At 39.7% G+C, this 24,949-nt stretch overlaps 1 protein-coding gene across 4 annotated transcripts in view; it reads right to left on the reverse strand.

The window, feature by feature from the left end:
- Positions 1–24,949, reverse strand: part of adamtsl3 (ADAMTS-like 3) — a 246,885-nt gene that overhangs the window by 132,374 nt on the left and 89,562 nt on the right. For all 4 annotated transcript variants that reach the window (XM_051379968.1, XM_051379967.1, XM_051379969.1 and 1 more), the window contains exon 4: positions 1,801–1,928. In XM_051379968.1, coding sequence (XP_051235928.1) covers positions 1,801–1,928 — 128 coding nt within the window. The remainder of the gene's footprint in view (positions 1–1,800; positions 1,929–24,949) is intronic.

Consider the following 24,949-nt stretch of genomic DNA (forward strand, 5'->3'; position numbering starts at 1 on the left):
GAGATAGACAGGAAAGGGGAAGAAAGAGGGACTTGAACCCATGGTCCAGCCGCTGCAGCAAGGACTCAACCCACTTTTATTGCTTTTAAACAATCAATGATATGTAAACAGGTGGAACTATTTCAGCATGTTTCAGTGAGAAAAAACAACAATTACAAAGTTGTTTTGCTCAGTAAGATGTGAGAAGTAGTGCTGGTTGATAGCTAACAGACATAAAAGTTGAGAAGTGATGTTGGATTGAGTATTTCGGATTTCCTAACCTGTGAATAGATAGGATGAAGTAAGATAAAATAGGATTAGCCTCTGTAAAACCAAATTGGGAAACATCCTATCTTAGATTCTTCCTATCTTAACTTCAGACTTAAATTAGGAAGTTTCTGTAATACGGCCCCTGGATTAGAATATTAAGGGCATGGCTGACATGCTCTTCCATAAACATCTGTCTCTCAGCACTGGTAACTACACACCATAGGAGAAAACCTTTCCTTCAGGACACATTCAGTGGAGCAAACGGTCCAAATATGACAAAACAAAACCATAAAACCACCTCCAGAAAAACCCCAAGGGCCAGTTTGCAGGGTGTATTTACTCTTCTTTTATCTCTCTTTCAGTTCTACTCACTTCAACTTATGACCACAAGGTGCCAACTAAGAAGCTTTAGCACTGCTGTGTGCATTTACTGTTTGTATGTATATGTATGCACTAGAAAAGTTCTTACTTAGGACTTTGATGCCCTAAGTGGGAGAAATTTCAGGAGTAGCATGGGTGAGAAAGTGAGGCTGAGCCGCCGTCAGATATAATGGAGACAAATGTGTTGCCACAAGGCTGTAGAATGATGCCACTGGGCACAGTCTGAAATAGATTGGCTGTGATGACTTCCTGAACAAGCAACGCTGCACAACGAACAGCTGAGCGGAGACAGGCTGACTGTGAGAGCAGACAGCCTGACTATAGCTTTTAAAAACAGCAAAGATTTGAAACCCACACACTTTATCAGTGTGAGGAAGATACGGAACAAACCCGACCCAGACACCGTCTCCTTGACTTCCCAGCATCCCATCTACACCGGCCCATAGAGATGGTCTGGATTCTGTCAGAGTTTCAAGCCCCTTCTTTATTTCTCTCTCTCTCTCTCTCTCTCTCTCTCTCTCTCTCTCTCTCTCTCTCTCTCTCTCCTCCATCTAGAGTGAAGCTATGGTGGGGTAACCCATTGTTTTGACTAATGTTCTTATATTAAAGTATATTATATATACTTTATATATATATATATATATATATATATATATATATATATATATATATATATATATATATTTAGCTATACTCAATAAACTTTGGGCTATTTCTAAATGCACACAACATGTTAACTTGTTTGGGATCAATTAACTACATAGAAGATAATCATGGTCACCAAGACCTCTGTCTGCCACCTCCAAAGACTCAATATGACATGCCATCAAAGGCTGAGTCTACCGGTAAAGTGATTGAGATAGAAACATCTGCTCAACAGGTATCTTAACAATTCAACAGGATATCCCTCCCTTGAATATTTTGCGGTATAAAAAGTGTAATGTGTAAGTTGAGCAGATTTTCTTTTGCAGAAAGTTGACAGCTTTAGTCATTAAACAGTCTTATCAACAGTCTTATCAAGTCTCAGCAACAAGGAGCAGCTCTGTACAGGGATCATATACTGGATACTGGATTCTTTCCTCTTTAATGATCAGATTTCTGTCACAAGGTATTTTCATATTCCAAAGGTGCTGCCAAAGTGTGTCTTGTTAGATGTTAAATGAGGCTCACCCTCCATTGAGGCAGCGTCGTAGAGAGTAGGAGGCTCCTCCCCCACAGGTTCGAGAGCAGTCACTCCAGGGGCCCCAGGCGTCCCACCCGGCGTCCCTGTCTTCATCTGAACGAGTCATCCTGGATGCCTGCAGAAGGACAAACCAGCACACATGCTTATTTACAAGCTTTCACCCAAAGCATGTGGTGATCAGTGAATATCACTCGAACATGTGTCATGTTTCTCAGGAGAATTACAGTACTGAAGAATGCAGCTTCCTTAAAAGTGAAAATACAAACAAACCCAAAGTGAAAGAGTCTATGGTTGTAAGAACACACCCTGGGCATCTATTTTTCATTTGTTCAAAGGACCTGTGTCAAGGCTTGCACAGCTACCAAGTAACCCTGCCTCCTAAAAATTCCATTTATACTATTACTACTACCTCTAGTGCTACCAGCTGGTTGACATGCGGTCATGACAATAAGGGAGGACTTTTGAGCTTTGGTGGTGCCTTGTATCTAGCATCACCATGAGATCAAATTTTAGCTTTGTCCAATACTGTGGTTTATGACTAACATGTTGGGCACACATTACTTCTGTTTTATACTGAACTCTAGATATGAAAGGCATGAGAATATGAATTGATTTGGCTGCCCTCACTGCAAAAATCTCCAAGCTGTAAATAACTCTCTAATTTCATTCAATATGTTTTTACTCAAGTGTATGCCTGGCTCAGGTTAAACCCTTTGTCAGTCAAAGTAGGGCGGTTAATATACCTATACTTGGGGCAAATGGGACACTGCTGGATATTAACAGGGTCCCTTTTCAGGCCTAATAAATAATGAGGTATGGGTGCAAAGACATGCATACTCACCGATACCTAATATGTTTTTAGGCAAGATTGGAGGAATTTCCAATAATGATATCAGTATTGGAAAAGTTTGATCTACTAGCAACATCAAATGCAGAATTTCCACTGTGTGATAACGGAAAATAATATATATTTTTACTGATTCTGAAGTGAAATTTCTTCACTAGTCCTGGTTTAATATTGTAATAACCATGTCAAAACAGTCCCCTATGGCATGTAAGGGTAAGTTTTTGTTCACTGGCTTTGTTGTGTTTATACAGTAACATTTAAATAATAATAACATTTCAGAAAATTTGTGTAAAAAAGAACCATCTCATGATCAGCCTGTAATGTACAGCACTTCCTATGATTAACATCACTTTCTCACTCCAAACATGCTCCAAGAGTGGTTTTGAATTTCTTCTCAATAAGATCTTGATTTGATTTCTGTCAGAGAACTAACAAACCCAACGGGCGTGGAGAACTCGCTGCAGGGTTTAACGTAACTGCTCTGAACCAAGGAGGTGTGAAAAATACTCAACAGTAAATTCTTGATAAAGTTTAAGCTATAAAAAGCTAAAAGGCCCAGTGGGACATACTGAAAGTGTGCCATGCTGGCAGAGATCATTCCGTTCACACAGTGACAGCAAATATATCCACAGTGAGCTAACACAGCAGAAGATCAGCACAGTCTGGTTTGGATTGGTGTCACTGAAAAGTAACAAAGTCCTGGTAAAACAACTGTCAACTGCCTCGACTCAAGCACAGACGAAAACACCGCAGACACACTGTGCAGATGACAGACACGTGTACACTCCAATAACACTTCCAGCTAAAAAGGAAATCATTAATCAGATAGCATGAAATCTGAAGGAATAAATAATTATTCTCTTAAAGGTCCAGTGAGAAACTTTTAGGAGTAGTTATTGTCAGAAATGTAATATAATATCCATAGGCATGTTTCTCCTACATGCTTAGAAAACTGAACTGTATTGAAATGGTTGCAATCTGTAACTTCGCCACTAGATACCACTGAAACTACTGGAAGTTCAATCAGGAAGACTATCTTCATGCTTACTCTTGTATTTATTCTCTGACCAACTATTTTTTAATCAACATCGGATGATCAAACCCAATAAGAGATATCTTTTTTACTTTTGAGCCACTGTAAACTGTATGTCACACAGTGTTTTCTAGACAGTAAGAGTCCAGCAGTTAGCTGGCGCAGGCCGCAGATATCACCCTTCTGAATAATGGGCTGCTGAAAACATTAAAGAGAACCAACACTTCACCCTCTGTGGCCACTGAAGAGCAGCATTACCTCACAGTCCTGTGATAAACGCATCTGTTACAAGCAAGTAGCCCCACCAAGCTGCGACAGCCTTCATGCATCTCACCCCCCAACCTTTTTCCTATCTTATCTGTTGTGTTAAAAGCTCAGATGAAAGAGAGGGGGTGATGGAGAGAGACTTTGATAGAGAGTGGGAGAGATGGAAACAGAGAGGATTTTCCTGGCTGCGTGTCACCAAAAATAGGAAAATTGGCTTCCCCTGGGTCAGTGATGTCACCGCAGACCATGTGGTGCTAAAGAAAAAAGAAATCACATACTGGAGCTTTATGTGTGTGTCTGTAAGAGGAAAATTGAAGCACAATGAAGTATTTATGGAAAATAAGTCAGAGAACCAAAGAGCTGAGCCTTCTAAAGTGCTTTTAAATTGTGCCCTTCAACCCTTGCGTCACTAGACCAATAGTCAAAACACGTATTTATACAATTCAGAAAACTGTTTTTCCTGGAGAAGTGGTAGCGCAGGCACTCCACCAAAACCTTCTTGCCGTGTCAGTGGAACTCAGAGCACAGGAACAAACTCTAATTCCTCTGACAATGTTATTTATGCCTGGTCAACCAGAATTAACATTTCTGACATGCCTCTGCAGGTTTCATTTCTCCCTGCCTCCCAGGCCGGGATCACTGGCTGACCTTGGAGCTAGCAGAGCGAAACACTTGCAGTCTTCAACCTTGTTACGATGTACCCACATAGATGGGATCGATCTGCGTGTCTTGGACTATTGCACTGTGCTGGAACTCAGTATTCTCCTGCTTTTCTCTGCCTGCTGCAACCAAAGAGACAGACTGATCCGCTAGAGAGGAATTAGACACGTTAGCTCTCCACTAACAGGATAAAACCACCTTTTGTTGTTGGGCTCAGCCGGCTAACAGCCATCCCAGACCACCGACAGTAATAACATCGGCATGAGGAGAATCTGTCCAGCCAAGGCCTTTTTGACCTGGACGGCCTGCCTGGCCTATTGTTTGAGCTCTGCATAGTTCAGTATCAGCACTCTGTGTCTACTGACAGTCTAGAGCTGGACATTAACAGTATATTTCTTAATGAGGACTCAACATTGTACAAAGATATTCCATAGTTCCACTGGTACTACTTTCTAATAAGGCAGTCTTTATATCAGGTTTAAAAGAGGTAACACTGTGCTCTACTTACTATAAATGTGCCACACACTGATGCAGTGAGTGCTGACTGAGTGAAGATATACTGAATTGTATGTGGGTTCGAACTAATTGTCCTGGATTGATGTGTTGAAGATGACAAAGCTTTATAGTGTGCAACTGGAGTACGTCCTCATGTGTTTCCCTCCTGCTACAGGTTAGCCACTGTTGGGTGAATCCATCATTTATTTATTGATCCATTCAGTCATCCCTTCATTTATTAATTGATTCATTTATTCTATTATTCCTTCCTTTTCCACCAGTAATCCAAAATTGCATCATAGATTTTCCTCTTTGTTTGAGAATCATGAAACATGTACAAGTGCAAATCCTATTAGGTTGCTTCACACTTGATCTCCTGCGGTGTTTCAGAGCTGGTAAACAGACTTGCATCACTTTGTTTGGTTGTAGGAGCTCATACAGAGTGAAAATAGCCAGCAGCATTAATCTCAGCTTGTGTACTGATATGGGAGTGTGTCTGATAGGATTAGACAAAAAACTCCCTGCCTCCTTATATGTATGGGAGAGTTGAATGCAGGATACAGTCTACTTCTTACTAAGTCTGTTTAATGAATTCGCCCAATGTAGGTGTGTGCATTATCTGCCTATGGATTTAATCTCGATCCATTATGTTGAAGGTGAATTATTTATACCTATGGCAGGCATCTGCAATTCAACCACATCTGCTAGAAAGTTTTTATGAAACTAGAGTAATCTGAAATTAGCAAGTGATGTTGACTGGCAATGTTTAGTTCCAGTTAAGAATTCAGGAAAAGGTTCATACAGTGCAAAAGCCATACTTGCTATACTTGTAACCAATATTGAGATTTGAAAGGATCATATCATACATTTCAGCACCTTAACCACAAATCATATATCATTTTTTTCCCCAAACAATGACAAATACATGCTGGATGAATACATTTTGGATCTACAGTTCCCAGCAGCCATTAGTATGAAAATCAATTAGCAACCTCTTGAAACCTGAGCTGTGCAATTTTCAGTGCGCAATGAAGTTGCCAGTATGTGCTTTATCAGAAGTGCTTGTCTGGTGGATTAACAGCTTCAGAAATCTCTTTTCCCCATACTTTTGCCATGGTGGAATAGGGGGGTCCCTCTCCAACAATGTCTGTGCAGAAGTGTGAAAGCGCTCCATGTGTACCTTTTGCTTCTGTATGACACCAAGGGGCGTGACAAAGCAATGTTGGTAGTTGACGACCTGTGTTCGTACAGCACAAAATGAAACAGCTGGATTGGTTACAATAGGAGATTATCTACTCCATCAGACACGTGAGACTGACGACTGAAAAATGTGGCTGAAACACCTCCTGTGTGGACACAGCTATTAGCTCAGTAAACAGTTTCCTGATGAGTTTATGGTCTCAATCTCTAGTTTCAGTCTTCTTCCATACAGCATGATGTTCATTTAGTAAATGATGGTCCCATTTAGAGTAAAATAGACCATAAAGCAGGGTATGCTTTGGGGCGTGGCTACCTTGTGATTGACAGGTTATTCTCAGTAAATCCGTCCAGCTCAACGCACCAACCTCAGATCAAACTGTCAAACTAAGTAATGCTGATCAGATATGAATCCAGATTCTGATACTGTATTGCCTGTTTCTCACCTTAAATCGTTTCAGAAACACCAGGTTGTTGTGTGTGACTGACGAGTCAAAATTGCGCAGCTAATGAGAGCAGCTCAACACGCAGCCGCTGAAAAAAAAAAAAAAAAAGAGTAATGCAACGACCATAATGCCAAACTCAAGGCTTCAAGACGGTACTCCACGTATGGCCGAGCCTCACTCCTATCCTATCAACGCCCAACTTGGACACACAGAAAGGACAACAATCAAACAAGGTAAAAGAAAAAAGAAAGGCAAAGAGAAGAAGGATTCAAAAAAGAGCTCTGTTCACACCACTAGCCTAAAGCAGTAGTTGCTTGCTGCAGTAGCTAAAGCTGACTGAAACCTCCTCTACAGCATATATCAACACTGATGTGACCTTTAAAAGTTAATGGTGGCCCTATCCATCTCTCGCTGTACAAAACACAGTGTCATGTTCCACTGGTCAAAGTCTCACATCAATGCCTTTTTTGTCAGACATATGTTTGAAAATTGTAATGGAAAAGTAATTAAACAATTTTAAATATTTTATTGTGTGTTTCATGTCTGCCGCATTTGAGTTGAGTCTTAACCAATGTCTTTCTCGTGCGTTATGTTTTTACCATATATGGAAGATGGATTGAGTGTTTTTATGTACTCCACATTTCTAAGGGGAGTATGATTATTGCGTCTTCATTTCTTTACTTTTCTTAGGAGATTGGGGAGGGAGCGAGAGAGGGAGGGGAAGGAGAAGAAAGGGTTTTTGTCAAATGCTAGTAGACATTTCTCTCTGTTCATCTCTGATTCCTATTTGACTTTTTTGTTAGAGCTTGAGAGGGAGTTTTTTTAATTGCTTACCAGCAATCTAGTTGGCGGAGCACGTTTAGAAGCTCTTTTTCTTTTTGCATAGAAGATTTTGAAACGTATCGTAACATTTGTTAAATAAAACCAGTACACACTGCAATTGGATCAAAGTTCCTGGTGTCCTTAGTCTCTTCTCTGAACACAACCTGCGACAAATTCACTACTAAAGGATACTATGAAACTCCTTGAGGATAGGTTGAAACCTTGAACTCCCAACTAAATGTTCCAATTTTTACTACCTGGTGCTAAATTGGAATTGAATTTCGGGCCTGACAGAAGTGATACAACCAAGCAAAAGAAAGTCTACTTATGTTTCTTAAGAAGGCTCTAACATAACATTTAACTGTGGATGTACAATATAGAAACCTGTCTGATACCTACAGTAGGTCATAGGTCATCAGTCAGCCATCTTAAAATAACATATTCTTGCCTCGAGGGGGCATCGGCAAGGAAACACGACAGTGTTTACAACCTGTTTAAGTGTAACACTATTGATGCCTTCAAGAAGAGACTGTGCTAAAGTCTACGCTGTTATCCTTATTTGTAAGATTCACTTGCTTTCACCCTTCTCTCTGGTGGCAGGCTTTTCACCCTGCCATCCAGCATTGTAATTTGGAATAGGTCTGAACAAGTTTGTGCCACATGCAAACATTGTAGAAACAACTAAGAAATCCTGCAAAATGTTAATATGCTCAGTGTGAATCTTATTTAACTATGAGAATAAAAAGCCTAAATCAGGCAGCATTATGTTTTCTTTAAAATGATATTTGCTGATGCAAAATAGATTTATATGAATAGAATTCATAGAAGAAAATGCCAGCTCTCATCCCACTCTCCATTTCTCTCCATTCCTTTCTCAAAAGATATGCTCCATCTGAAGTAATCCTGCAACAAATGTACAGTAATTCATTCAAAGCCTCCAGCAGGACTACGTTTGAGCACTGGGCTGCCTGTCTGTTCTGTCTGTGGATATACTCCAAGTTCCTTCCTCCTTAGGCTTGGCATCAAGTCCGTCAAGTCAAAAGTCTCAAATCCAAGTCAAGTTATGAGTCACTGGTGATCGAGTTAAAGTCCAGGTGCAAGTCCTCCAGTTAGAAGTTTTTGAATTTTTGACTTGAGTATGGCTGTGGAAAACTAATCTAATTACTTGATTGACAAGTCATCTCTGAGAGGAAAGGAAGATACAGATAACAGAGATAACATAGAGAAAATGCAGTTTAAATACAGTTACGACAGTTAAGACTGGAATGTTGCAGTGTAGATATAAAACGAGGATCTGCTGGACTGCTTCAACCTGTTAAGTCTGTCTCATTCATAAGGCTGGCAGGCTGGACTCTGGACTCATTATAAACGATTAAGCTCATTTTCTGGATGATTGCAGCAGATTCCTCGCACTGGGAGACCTGGCCTGAAAATACCACGACAACTGTAAAAACCTACTGTACCAGCCCTGATCAGCAACACACTGTGCTTTTCATACACACACTTCAGCTTTGAAAAGCTGTGTTAACTGAGGACAGTCAATATGGTGAGCTGTGCTCCCTTACCAGACTTCACATGAGACCTGTCAATGACATCATGTATAGCAACAGGACAAATAATAACAACCTATAAAAGATTTAATGACCATGGAGGGAAGCTATATTGAATCACAGTGATGAAAGTGTCAGATGGTTACTTGAAGCTGGCCAAGAAGTGAAAAATAACCACCATCTTTCTTCTTGTTGAGGAGTGAGTTGAGTTGTTTTCAAGCTCTTGGTCTTAAGATATTTTGCTCGCTTGGTTTTTTGGCAATCTGGAAAGTGAAAGTCAGGAAAAATGTATGATATATATGTATGTAATGTATCAATTGGTGGAGCAGCATGCTGCTACCAGGGTTGTGTTCTCTCTCTGTCTGGGTCTCTTTGGGTTAACCAATTTTTGAATCGGGTATACCTATCCTCGGGTCCGTTTGGATGGTGTCTGAATGTCCTCAGGTCACTTTCACATCATTAAATTTAAAAAAAGGATTCATGCATGTCAGGTTCAGGAAGGTTTCTGCACAGGTCCATTTCAGATCAGCTCCAAAATTTGGAACCCATGAGGACCTCTAATGAAGTAGAAAGTATTTTATTCTATGCTGCAGTTACTCTAATGGGGCTCACAAGATATATCTAAAGCAGTGGTTCCAAACCTTTTTCCTATCATGACTCTTTTTTTCCAAAATGGCATTTAATTTAGGAGGTGTCCTGGTGGCCTAGGGTTTTATGAAGCAGATTGTGTAATTGCAACTTCCATGGATTGAGTCAGGCCGGGGACCATTGTGCTCTGTCTAAGAAAGAAACAAAGACCCTCAAAAACATAGAACAAAAGACTCTAATTTCAATATGTAGCAACGAAGCATACACCTACAACAATATATTTCTCCTGTTGAATACAACAGGATGCTGATTCAGCAAGCATCTGCTGCAAAGCCAACAGTGTCCCAGAGTACAGCAGCAGTTACATTAGTAAGACGTTTTACTGTGAGTTCATGGCTTCAGTAGCTAAGGCTGAATAACTTTCTATGTCAGACTTTCAGCTCACATACACAATGCATATGACAACATTGACCATCCAAGACTATACATTATCTTGCCTAAAGATGCCACATTTATCCCTGTATGACAAACACAATAATCGGTAGAGTGTTATTACCTTTCATTTTCCTTCCAAATACTGACCAGCATGAATGCATGTCACATAGCCAGTTAAAAACCTCATTATAATATACTGCAGTCTTGTTGTGGCTCATGCCAACAGCCATAATGTAGAAACAGATATAACATATTTTTTAAATTGGAGCTTATCTCATTTTGGAACGAAACTGTGTGTTGCTAATTTGAGACCATAATGTCAGCTTGGCTGCCAACACAGAGAGCTTTCACTCATTACTCTATTTGACGTGTGAGAAAAGACTCTAACATACACTCTCTGTCTGAGAGATGATGATTTTACTGTGCTGGAATGGCAATGATGGACAGATAGGTTTAATTACAATGTGCTGAAGCTATCCAAACCTATGTGGCCCTATGTGAAAAAGCAATTGACCCCCTTGTTAAATCATGAATTAACTGTGATTAAACCCATTTTTTGGAAAGCTGAGTTCAATTTCACTAGCCAAACCTGTTGAATCAAGAAATCACCTAAATAGAACCTGTCTGACAAAGTGAAGTAGGCTAAAAGATCTCAAAAAGCAACACATCATGCCGCGATGTAAAGAAATTCAAGAAAACAGATGAGAAACAAAATCATTGACATCTATCAGTCTGGAAAGGGTTACAAAGCCATTTCTAAGGCTTTGGGACTCCAGCGAACCCTGGTGAGAGCCATTATCCACAAATGGAGAAAACTTGGAACAGTAGTGAACCTTCCCAGAAGTGGCAAGCCTACCAAAATTACTCCAAGAGTCCATTGACGACTGATCCAGGAGGTCACAAAAGAACCCAGAACAACATCGAAAGAACTGCAGGCCTCACTTGCCTCAGTTAAGGTCAGTGTTCATGATTCAAGAATAAGAAAGAGACTGGGCAAAAATGGCATCCATGGGAGAGTTCCTAGGCGAACACGACTGCTGACCAAAAAGAACACAAAGGCTAGTCTCACATTTGCCAAAAAACATCTTGATGATCCCAAGACTTTTGAGAAAAATTCTGTGGACTGACGAGACAAAAGTTTAACTTTTTGAAAGGTGTGCATCCCGTTATATTTGGCGTAAAACTAACGCAGCATTTCATAAAAAAGAACATCATACCAACAGTCAAACATGGTAATGGTAGTGTGATGGTCTGGGGCTGCTTTGCTGCTTCAGGACCTGGACGACTTGCCGTAATTGACGGAACCATGAATTCTGCTCTCTACCAGAAAATCCTGAAGGAGAATGTCCAACCATCAGTTTGTGACCTCACGCTCAAGCGCACTTGGGTTATGCAGCAGGAGAATGATCTGACACACCAGCAAGTCCACCTCCGAATGACTTAAAAAAGACAAAATGAAGGTTTTCGAGTGGCGTACTCAAAGTCCGGACTTAAATCCGATTGAGATGCTGTGGCATGACCTTAAACAGGCCATTCATGCTCGAAAACCCTCCAATGTGGCTGAATTAAAACAATTCTGCAAAGAAGAGTGGGCAAAATTCCTCCTCAGCGATGTGAAAGATGCATTGCCAGATATCGCAAATGCTTGACTGCAGTTGTTGCCACAGAGGGTGGCACAACCAGTTATTAGGTTTAGGGGGCAATTACTTTTGCACATAGGGCCAAGTAGGTTTGGATATTTTTTTTCGCTAATAAATAAAATCCTAATTTAAAAATGTTTTATTGTTTTTTTAAAAAAGCTTTTTGTATTTACTCGGCTTATCTTTGTCTAATCTCAAAATTTGTTTAATGATCTGAAACAGTGTGACAAATATGGAAGACAGGCTCACACCAATAGTTAAAGACTAGTGGGGAGAGCACACACCCTGTGCTAATTGGCCGGATGTAATGTTCCCCAGCCTCATCTGCTGCGTCCTGTTTTTCAGGAAGTTTGTAATCCACTGACAGGGGGAGACTGGCACAGTGAGCTGGGTAGGTTTGGTGTGAAGGATGTCCGGGATGATGGTGTTGAACGCCGAGCTGAAGTCCACAAACAGGGTCCTTGCATATGTCCGTTGAGAGTCAAGGTGTTGCAGGATGCAGTGCAGTCCTACATTGACTGCATTATCCACTGACCCGTTTGCTCGGTAGGCAAACTGTAGGGGGTCCAGCAAGTGGCCTGTAATGTCCTTCAGGCGGGCCAGCACCAGTCTTTCAAAGGACTTCATGACTACAGATGTCAGGGTGACAGGCCTGTAGTCATTTATTTCTGTGATGGAGGGTTTTTTGGGGACCAGGATGATGGTGGAGCATTTGAACCAGACAGGAACTTCACACAACTCCAGTGATCTATTGAAGATCTGTGTGAAGATTTCAGCACAGATTTTCAGGCAGATCAAAGTACACATCAAATATATTTTTCACAAAGATGGTTTCTGTCATTTTAGGTAGTTCAAGCTGATGTTTCAATTTGAGTTTTAATTAGATATTTGAAGCTGTATGCCATGATTGACAACTGGACTCTGCTTGTGTATGAGTTGGCCGGGCATATGGGCGGGACTTCAATATCGCAGCACCAACCCGATCACTACTGCACAGACTCTGGCTTGAAATGACGTCACCAGAGCAAGATGGCAGCGGCCGTATCCGGGATATTTTGGCTTCATTTTTACAGTGGGAGGAAGTGGATGCCCAATGTCCATCTTTTGTATATTGATGGACTGGTTGTTTATTTAAATGTAAAAAATTACCAAGTTAACCAATCAAACATGCATACAATAACCTGTAATGTGAGCAGAGTACTTGTATGCTTCTACAATCTTCGAGACAGCAACATTTTGCCATCTGATTAGCCGCAAAACCAATGGATGTTACTGAAACTCGACTTCCTGGTTCATATTTCACAACAATGCCCACACCGACACAGCGGCCTTGGTACAGTGCTATTTTGGCCTATGTATCAAAAGTAATTACACTGTCACAAAGGAGATGGTGCTTTGTTGGGTGTACAAAGCATGGCACTTTCACACAGGAGATTGCAGTTGAGTCCTACCAGCCAACGAGAGTGGTTTCTTTTAAATAGGTTAAGAAGCTTTGGCCCTCACGTCTATTATTATGGTAACATACTCACCAAAGTAACTGCTCATATCTGGGAACATGGTCAATCGCAAGCAGTCTTTGGAGATCAGAGATTGTGTTCTATTGCAGACCTACAGCACCATTAATTATTTTCCTTCTTCTTGTTGTTGTCAACAAATTTCATGAATAGACCAAACAAGCAATGTTTGGGGTAGAAAAAAAATGACATTTTAGAAAAAAAATGGAATTAAACTGGCAATAATCTGGCGATAGCATTTTTTTATACTGTGATATGATATGGTTAACAGAATCCCTCTGAAGTTGTGAAAGAGGAATGTTGAGCTGATTAAAAAGGTATGGTTCTATAACTGAACATCCTGTGTAATATACTTAGAACTTCCCTATATATTCAGTGAAAGATGTTAAAGATGCAGGTAATTACTTACTGGATTTATTTGGAGGTCTAGTCATTTTTTGGAAGGCAGGCAGGCAGGCACTGTATTTATTGGTTTTATACTGCAGTACATTATAGTGGCTTTTGCTGACAGCAAAGCAATAATTATATCCTGCTGGAATGCTCTGTTTATTCAGTGTTTTTAAGATAAGATAAGATATGTACTTTATTAATCTCCTATTGGGGATTACACAAAATCCGTTTGAATAGATTTGAATGTGCTGCTATCATTGCATATAAATCTTGCATCATGGGATGGTGTACAAATGACACTTTCAAGTATGCATTTTAAGCTTGTCGTTTGTCATTCAACAGCATTGGAGAAGCTGCATTTTATGACTTTTGGATGTGCAGGACAGGACAAAGTCGAGTGACGGTAACAATAGTCAGGTGACGTGAAACAGTCCCAGTTTGGTAAGGTTTAGACAACAAAGCTCTTTGGTTTGGGTTAAAAGCAGTACCTTCGGGTGCCCGGTTAGCTCAGTTGGTTGAGGGTTCGAATCTGACCTGCGGCCCTTTGTTGCATGTCATCCTCTCTCTCAACCCCCCTTTCCTGTCTGTCTTCAGCTGTCACTATCATAAAGGCAATAAAAGCCCCAAAAAATACTTAGCAGTACGTTACATCACTTTGGTTATGTTACGGACATATGAGTTAAATGTGATACACAATAAAGCAAGAAAAGTCAATGTTGACTTCTGATTTCACATGAGACATGAACAGCGGCCATCTAGATGAAAGTCCTGTGTTTGTTTGACACATCCATCCACCTCAGAAGTCCATATGTGGACTTGCTTGTTATACTTTACTATTACTATTCTTTACTTTATACTATTCATATGCCATTTGGTGATACCAGGCGTTGCTATCTTATTAGTGATGCCATTTTTTCTAGCAACAGGCCTGCTCAAGCTGAGTATGCTGAGTGTAGGCCTCTCAGGTGCCCTCTCTGCTCTGCTCTGCGTAGAAAAAAGAGCAGATCGCACTGGCAAGAAGTCGGAAAAAAGACATAGAGAATCTGTTCAATTTTCAAAATAAAATACTAATATTCCCCACTAGATCAACGCATATCTGACCAGAGGCAAGACAAGAGGAGATTTAAAGTGGAGAAACACACTGTTTTGTTTCCTTTTTAAGGACAAAATACACAAGTAAACAACGAGAAGCAGGCAACGCGCTTTGAAGAGGCTCTGCTTCTAAAACACTCTTGGTGGGATTTGAAGACGCACAGATCAAGGAGCCAAACAAAGTTCGTACGACGTGAACAAACCGCCCTATCTTTGTTAGTTACTTTGCTATCTTTGTAGTAGAACCCAACATACTTCCACAGCACTGTTATGATTGTCCACAAAGCATAGCTTTGTTTGCTAATGTCTTCCATGTTCATCGCAAACAACAATAAGATTACTAGCTTCAGGTCAATAGAACATGCAATATGTCAAACTGATAGTTGAGTGCCCTCTGCTGGATCACGGGCAAACTACTTCAAAAGGTCTGTTGTGCTTCAGCAGGTCATTCAGTCTGAATATCAACCACTTTCCATAAAATGTTCCAATTTTGAAAAATAGCTCCGCCATCTATTGATCAACGCATCAATATACTGACTTCCTCTTGCAGGTTACTGAGCAGAATAGGGGCTTGCTTAGTTGCTTCCAGCTGTTTCGATGAAAGCACCAGGCTCATTACCTGGATGACAGGTGCCAAAGGAGCTCAGCACACGTGGACACACACGAACAGTTACACAAGTACAGACACACACAGGCTCAAACAGACACACAGCTCTGTTCTAGTTCCTCAGCTGCAGCACTGCCAAAGGAAACAGCTAAGCTAGAGACTGACAGCTCTGGTCTACCTCATCATGCTCTTCTCAGCCAGGTAGATGTGTGCACGTACACAGCAGATGCATATACATCACAAAAATTGTTTGTGGATTCTTACAAACCCCATTAAATATTCACTGGGCTGCTGCCAGTAATAGAAATTGAGAAAAAAAACAGGTACAATTCTCTTGCCACTCTGACATAAACATAACTCATAAATCAAACAGGCAATTAAGCAATTTACACAAACACTGTAATTAATTTTCTGCTTCGTAATCAACATTTAATCCCTGGTTTGTTGCAGGGAAGCTCCTATAAGGAGTACACGCATAACCTAGGGTTCAAATTTCCAAAGTGTAATTCTTTTGGAAAGACAGCCCTCGTCTTCACAGCAGGGTGAGGCTGACCGCTGACTCCTTCAGCCTGGGCTCAGGGCTGAACTGAGGGCTGGGAAAGAGCACAGGGATTTGAGGTTTTGTAAAATGAGGCATCTTCCTGGATCTTCTCTGACTTCCTGATCCTGACTTCAGTTTATCATTCTCCCCTAGGGACGTATCAAGTGTTATCCACATTGAGTATGACTTTGACTCTTAGATAAAGCAAACGGGGTCATAAGAGTGCCAGGGTGAAAAGCTCAATCAGACAGAATTAATTTCTCTGCCTCAGCTATATGGAAGATTTAAAAGGAAATAAAGTGTAATACAATGCACACTGTTATATTGTGTGTATTTTCAGTGTTAGGTAGTAACTGATTACATGTAATTGATTATGTAATCAGATTACAAGATTATGTTACATTGTCAGGTTACTTTCTTGTTGCCATGGCAACAGCTCTGCATGTAGATGCAGCAGCTGGTCGCTCCTTCAAACTTTTTTAATCTGTTATTTTTTCCGCTTCATTGGATGATGTGTGATTGGATTTGATTTTAAAGGGCTAAGCCAAAATTGTTCAAATCGACTGTTATTACAGGCTAAAGGCTAAATAATTGTCATTTTTTTACACATTGTACCTATTGGTATATGGTTTATACCATCAGCATCCAAGTTTCCAAGAGTCTTTTTAGCCCCTTAAGGAAACACGTGTGAACTGTCATCTGATGATCACTAATACTAATAAGGGCGCACAGTTACCACTGTCGGCACAGCACTTTTATCAAGTAAATGGTGAATTGGTTTCAGTGTCTTGTTCTTGGATACACAGCCGCCCGTTCTGTATGTTGTTGAACATGTTCAAACTAATACTACAGGTCATGATAAGAATGTTTTAGAATTTGTAGAAATTATTTATTAGCCCAAATGTTTTAGCGTAAATTATGTAAATATATCTCACATTAAACTATAGTTTCTAATAGACACACACGGATTTTCAGTTTAAATAATGATTGACAATTAAAATCAAACTCTCCTCCTCTCCGTGAATATATTATTCATGATAAAGAATAAAGGTAAAAGGTTAGACCAACAGCTCCACTATTTTCAAATATGGTGAAGCAGACAACAAACAAAATCTAGAACATGGCAGTTCTGCCGTAATGAGTCTTCAAACGTGGAACTGAGTTAGCATTTTAGCTCCTTCAGTTCCCTCTCCTCGACGTCAGTGGGTTTTTGAATGGGTTTTTGGTTAGATGTCTGAAATAAGGTCTGTGGTTAACACAAGCTTAATAGACTTTCACATTTTCTTCTACGTCAGTAAATACTCCACCTGTAAATTTTGAAGCTTTTACAGGTCTTTAAAAAGGTGGTTGCTATAAAGTGTCTAAATGAGATTACAGGGATTGTTGGTGACATTAAACACAAAGACTTATCTGCTCTTAGTCGCCTTTACAGCCTCGCTGTGTTTATACTCGCACTCTAGGAAACTATTCTAACTCAAACTTTACAACTTGTAGATTTTAATTACAAAGTTGGAAGTTTAGTGGCAGTGACATTGAAGTCACACAACCGTGGTGTAATTTGTTCTTTTTATTGGAAGTCATAAAAGTGGTATTCATTTGTGAATTTTATCTTGCTGAACAAAACATTTTTAAAAAAGTATCATAAACCTTTGTTTATTTTCTGCAATCATCCAAAATCCAATGGAAAAAATCCCATTGGCTTGTTGTAGAAGGAACCAGGAACTTCTGGGTTGGTCTACAAAAATACAATACAGCACACATTTGAGATGGTTGTCTGACGATTTTGGTATAAAACTGTGCAGTGATGCTATGATGGAGTATCAAAGCAGCCCATCATCACAGATTTCCAATAAAGGGATTTCAGCAGAAATAAGAGCAGTGGAAGGTCTTTCATGATGGCAGAAAGATTTCCCAGTCAATCAAGGAATGATCAAATAAGGCAATTGGCAATGTACCCATGCAGTATCTCTGCACTAAGCAGCCCCATTAACAAGGAAGAAGTTGGAGCAGCTAATTCTCTGCTGACAGCCAGGAGGAAGTGGCACAGTGAGCAGAAACACTGAGAAAAGAAGAGGAAGTTTTGCTGGAAAAGACTGAGTATTATGAAGGCATCCAGGATTATTATTAAAGGAACATATGATTTGTCCCATTCAAACTATAGCAACTATGGGAAAGATCCAACATGTAAATCTGCAAAGTTGGTCTTACCTAAAGACGATATGCTCAGGTACAGCCGAATGTTGAAGGCTTTGAATGAAAAAGAATGAAGATAAAAAGGATAGGGATGAATTTTGAACTGTGAAAGCCTTGAGCATCAAATTCAATTTAAATATGAAGGCAAACGAGTAAAAAAAAAAAAAAGAAGTTATTTGTGATTACGCCTATGCTAGGCTGGCTAGGTTAAACTAGAGATTGGGGGATGTGAACTCAGAGTCTCAGCTGAGATATTGAGCCCAGCTGAACACATGACTTGTTATTTTGTTCCAACATCCAGCAATCTGTTTAGCTTGAAGCATTGACTGTACTGTGTAAAGATGTGCTAAATGATGCATATTAAATGAAAAAGATTAGATACATTGAGCTAAAGGCTAAGGCTGAATAATGAGGCTGGAGAGCCAGAGTCTGCCCAGCGGAGGGAAGTTTCTGTAACACCTAAAACACGGTGATATGTCATGGCAAAACCAGAATTTATATGGCATTTTAAAGGAATTTATATGGAATAAAGTTGTTGTTTTTTTATTACAGTAAATTGCACCGTCATAGCATTCAAATGGTACTTTCAGATGTCAAAACGTTTTATTATCATGGTAAAAACTTTTATGCTACTAAATTATCGTTTTACTTCATTAGTAGAAAAAGTTCTACCTTATTTATTACAGTAAAGTTCTGACAACCACAGCTGCCAGTTTATTACCATAAAAATAACATTCTTTACAGTGCAGGGGAGTAACTAATGATGATATTTGGAACTAAAAAGAACTGAACTGTGATATAAAACACATTTAAGAAACAAGAAAACAAACGTTACTGATAAACAACAACAACGATTAATTGATTATTACTTTCCTGTTGTTCCGCTGCAGTTGTTCAGCTGTAAAGAGACTGTACTCACTTTAATGTGATTTAACTTCAACTGCAGAAGTCCTTAAACATAATCCAGCATTATAGTTAAATCTTGCTGTGATGGTTGGACTTTTCCTTCTTGTATTTTATCACTGTGGGAAATGCTGCATATCAATGAGATATAATCCACTAAAAGAGTTTTAGGAAATTATACTTTACCATTATATATTTACAGTCATTTTAGCAGACATCTCTGTGCTGTCTGCTATAAAATAATCCACCACAAAAAAAATTATAAAAAAAAAAAAAAAAAACACTGAGCAGGGGTGGAATTACCTAATTATATCACTACAACAACAGAGTCATGTCATTATGGTAGTTAAATCTTATTGCCAGACAGACTGTTGATATTGGATCATTGTAAAACTCTGGATCATGTTCAATGACAACATTTTCACTGTTAAACATTTTTTATACAATATCTGCTATGGTATGGTCAAAACAAACTGTGGGTAAGATTAGGCAACTAAAACACTACTCAATAATTTAAAAATGCTTTTTAATTGATTGGAATTTTGAGCATCGTCTAGAAAGGGCATGATCAGCTCTGGCAACCACGGCAGAGCTGGGAACACGTCACAGGTACAACAGCAACACAGAAGCACTCAACCACAGTACGTCAGGGGTACGTCAGTAGACAGCATAGTTGTGCATTGATTCAGGGACACAATTTCTTTTTAATATTTAAATAGTTTTGTTGAACAAATAATAAAATTGAGTGGCGAGAAATTCGGGGGGCAAATGTACATGATCCTGAATTCATTCAGCAACAATTAAACAAAAGTGTTGAGTCGGAATTAATTAAGACTAAGACTACATCAGAAAACTACGACAGAGTATTTATTAGGGTCATACTGAGAGAGAAAAAATATTTTTTTGGGGGGGGGATTACGAGAATAAAGTCATAATATTAGGTCTACGAGAATGAAGTCGTAACATTACGAGAACAAAGTCGTAATATTACGAGAATAAAGTCATAATATTAGGTCTATGAGAATAACGTAACATTACGAGAACAAAGTCGTAATATTACGAGAATAAAGTCATAATATTGTGAGAATAAAGTTGTAACATTACGAGAATAAAGTCGTAATATTGCGAGAATAAAGTCATAATATTACGAGAATAAAGTAGTAATTTTATGAGAACTGTCAGTCTGTTGGCTCAGCCAGCAAAACTGTTTATCGACGAAATTATCAATACATTAGCTTACATGTCGACTGTACAGTACGACTGAGACAAACAGCGGCTGCTTTTTTCTCATTAAAACGATTACATTATTCTCGTAACATTATGACTTTATTCTTGTAATTTCCACACACACACAAAAAAAATCTGGCCCTAATACTCCGTCATAGAAAACACAGAGGCTTCTTACTACAATATGATTCTTTTTTTTTTTAAGGTGTGTTGACTGTTTTCAAATCGGGCTGGGTTTTCTCTGCAAATTCCTTAAATAAAAACCACTGCCAATTAGAGCTTTGATTCTCTGCTCCAACACAATCAGACTCGACACAACCAGCTGGGTTCGGGCACAAAACTGCTGCTGTAGGTCGGGCTCAGGTCGGGCTTGGACAGAATTAGACTTTTATTTTATTAATGCATGCAACTGTAAAATAATGATTTGAATTTGTTATTTATTAGCTTTGATATAATTTGCACTGTATTATACACTCAGTGTAGTTCACCTTAGCTTGTAATAAATTAAATAAATAATTCAATTATTGTTTTATTCATTACTTAGCGGAAATTCAGGTTCGGGTCAGGCTCAGGCCCAAAAATGTTTTCGGGCATGGCTTGGCTCGGGTCGGTGATATTTACTGGGCCAGATCAAAGCTCTTCTGCCAACATTTGAGAATAAATATTACTTCTGCTTCAGATTCTTTTTCTTCTTGATACACAATGTATGTCCTCACCTGCCTTTGCCCTCAGCAAACAAGAGACACCTCATCATATTGTTTAGTAAATGGAAACAGTCCTGTAACTGCATCTCTGTATGAGTAGATGCTTTGCTGGTTCTCATGCAGTGTTGTGAAGCAACAGCAGCAGACTGTTCCATCCCTTCCATCCTCTTTCCACTACCATTATTTCACTAATTCTTCAATTTACTTCCTTATTCCACTCTCTCTCTAAAATACCTCTTCTTTTTCTCGCACACACACACAAAACCCAATACAGCACTTAAAAGCCCCTAAAGCTATTGTCTGTATCACAAAGCTGCAACCAGCTTCCCATATCTGTACCTACTGTAAGAGCGTATGCGTACCTCCCACACTGCTGCTGACACATCTCCCATTTCCAAAATGTTTCAGCTTCTCTAACACAGTCATTGGAGAGCTTTTCATTTAAATACAATTTTCAACACTAAAATTAGCGTCACACAGGGGGTCTTTCTTCTCACCAGGCCATTTCTTTATTTCCTTTTGCGAAGCACTGTTCAGATATCAGCAACCTGCGAAATAGCAATTTTGCTCTTCATTGACTTTTAATTATATTTCAGCTCCTAAGCAGCAAACAATCTGTTCCTACCTGCCTGAGGAAATTAGCATGGGGCACTTGACTTTCTGTGTGTGTGTGTGTGTGTGTGTGTGTGTGTGTGTGTGTGTGTGTGTGTGTGTGTGTGTGTGTGTGTGTGTGTGTCAGAGACAGACAGACAGAGGAAATAGAGCCAAGTGAAGCTGGTTAGAGGACCCTCTCGAAGGGATGTGACAATATTTGTCCATTAAATTGAAATATGTGAGAGCCCTGAATAAAGAGTACTTCATCATAGAAGCAGTCATGTTCGACCTGTGCTCTCTTAAACCTGATATGTGTCATGTTTTGCTTCACCTATGCATGGCAGTGTTACATTTTCAATACATTCTGATCGCGTGGTCAAGTTAGCAATAATAAATATGTAATGTCCGTTTAGATTTTCAAAATAAAGCTTGCTGAAAAACATAGCCATCAACATGATATTGTCAGAAATGAGAATTTGTACATAATTAAGGTGTAGAACAAAACCCAGGGTTATGCAGAATTGACCAATACTGACATTCTTGTCTGGTGATGCAGAAGTGAAAACTTCTCTGTATGCATGTACTGTCACAAATCAAAAAAGATTCTTTGTAGTTGTTTGTCTCCATTTCACACACACATACAAACACACGGTTAAGGTACTGTATATACATGCACACAGGCACACACACAGAGACACGCAAGTGGTTCCTGCTGGAAAATATCTTTCATCTTTAGTATTTTCACTAGCCAGGGTTCCTATCATCTAGCCACTAATAGAGCTGCTGCACTCTTTGTACAGACCATCCAGGCTTATAGGCAGCACGAGGTGTCAGGGCTTCATAGAAGTGCTGACAGAAGAAATACCTCGGCACTGTCAGACAAGATGTTATACAAGGCCAGAATGCAAAAGGGAAACTGTGGGAAGCTGCTTCAGGAAAGCTCCAGTCTGTGTTCTCTCTGGCTGTTTTTCAATTTCAATGATGTGTATATTTTTTTGCATTTGATATTATTCTTATTGTCTATTCTGATTGTGTTTTTTTAAATGAAACAATATGTAATATATACAGTGTAAAAACGTCTTCTACCTCACTGAGGGGTGGCTGTGGCTCAGAGGCAGAGCGGGTTGTTCCCTAATCGGAAGGTTGTGGGTTCAATTCCCGGCTCCTGGTGCCACATGACGAAGTATCCTTAAGCAAGATACTGAACCCTGAATTGCTCCCGCTGCCGTGCATCGGTGTGTGAATGTGTATGAATGTTAGTTTCTGTTTGATGGACTTTGCCATCACTGAGTGAATGTGTGTGAAAGGGTGAATGTGGCACGTAGTGTAAAAGCGCTTTGAGTGGTCAGAAGACTAGAAAGGTCCATTTACAAATCATTACAAACTCCAGAAATGGCCAGAACTTTATTTCAAATTCTAGTGGAGATCCCAAAATATGCTGGTCTTACTTTTAGGGGAATTGTGTATAAAATATAAAATACCAAGACATGCAGTCATACAAAATAATCTTGAGTCTGAATATTCAACTGTAACTAAATGTCATATCGGTTAAGTTTACATTTGGAACCAGACAGTACAGAATATATAGAATGACTTTTCCAACTTTTTAAAAACTGTATGTTAAGGGGTTATAAAGTGAAGCATTACTAATAACCTTTCTAATGCGTGATGACAATAAAACAAGTGCATGTGTTGATGAATGACACTATGGGCTATATTTAAACAATCTAAAACCATAAACTATAATTAAAAATGTAGTCTCTGTGAGGTCAACCACGGGTTTGTGAAGAGCTGCTCAGTGTGGTTGGCACTGGCCGTCGCCGTCTTGGCAGTCCTGACTCCAAAAATGGCACAGTCTAAACTGCATTGTGTATTTAGGAGGTTTCCAACTCCACTTTTGCTAGTTAAATGGTGCATAATCTAAGCACAAAGTAAGGCTCAAAGTGGGTTTACTCTCATAATTAATCATATGTGTGTTTTTGGTGTTACATAAATTAAGCCAAGAGTGTCATCTCCTAGAGCCAGTAGGGTCTGCACAGGCGCATTGGTATTTAAACTGCAGATCTGGCAAGTTGGAAAACTGTACAGTTTTCTGCTGAGGAAACAAAGCTTCTTACGTGCTTATCTCACCAGACTGTAACAGACATCTCCTGTCAGATGATTTGGAGACTAATGCCAGCTGTCCTTCACACCTCTGATGCTTCACAATAAAAGGATTTAAATTAAGTTATCCTTTATTGATCCTCGTACAGACTACTATGCGGCACCCGGGGACCAACACTAGTAACCCAGTGCGTTGGTCAAGGCCACATGTTTTGATGGTGGGGGTAACCAAAGGACTCAGAGGAAACCCATGCAAACACGTAGAAAACATGCAAATTGCACACAGAAAGGTCCCTGCCCCAGCCGGGATTCAAACCCACCTGTGAGGCGACAGTGCTAACTGTGTTAATTCAGTTACTTGCAGTGTACTGTAGATGTGAGATTATTCCTGTTATGTTAGGGTTCAATTCAGCTTTAAACTCCAAACTTACGTCCATCACTGCTGCCACACAACAGCTTCTGTTCTCTCTGGGTAGATAGGAATCTCTCTCCCACAATTGAAGAAGATCACTGAAGAGACATTAACGCTCTACCTTACAGGACACAAACAGCAAGAGCCAACAGTTTTTCTTGTTTTACTTTAAAACTCTGAAATCCTGTGAGATGATGTCAGTAAGCTGCACAGATTGAATCATGTTTACCAGCCTGGTCGCCCTGTCTGGGGTGCTTTACAGCAAAGGACACCAAAGAGATGAGAGAGACAAAAGTCCCAATGTGGGTGGATGTGAATATATGAGTGAATTAGAGGGGATGCTCTGCTCTGTTGAGGCTGTTAAGAAGCTTTTAATTTTTTTACATTAAAAATCTTTTCAGCTGTGCAGAATGTATACCGCACATAAAGACTGACTCAGATGAGCACAGATGCACACGAACACTAACAAGGCTCAAAGGTTTGAGAGGCCCTATAGGCCACCCACTCACCAGCAGTCATCAGTCAGGACCAAACATTTACTGAAAGTCCTGTTTCTCTGAGCATCGCTCTGGGTATGCAGGGCTCAGCCAGTCAAATCCCCAGCCGCTAATATGTTTCACAAAAATTCTCAAGGCCAGGGAGGAAATGTAAACTGTATTTGTGAGAAATAGAAGTCTCTCGCTGTAAATCACTTATTTGTGTGTGACGGAGGAGCTGCTCTCAAGTTGCCTAAAGGGGCAGTCATGTGACTCAGCCACACTTGCAGCAACTGGTGCATGGCTCTGTCATAAATGAGCTTGTCGATTATCATTTGAAAAAACTCTGCAGGATGGTTTTATCATAAGTCTTGGCAGATAGAGAATGTGCATTTTTCTC

This window comes from Dicentrarchus labrax, unplaced genomic scaffold (genome assembly GCF_905237075.1).
Source record: "Dicentrarchus labrax unplaced genomic scaffold, dlabrax2021, whole genome shotgun sequence".
NCBI lineage: Eukaryota > Metazoa > Chordata > Actinopteri > Moronidae > Dicentrarchus > Dicentrarchus labrax.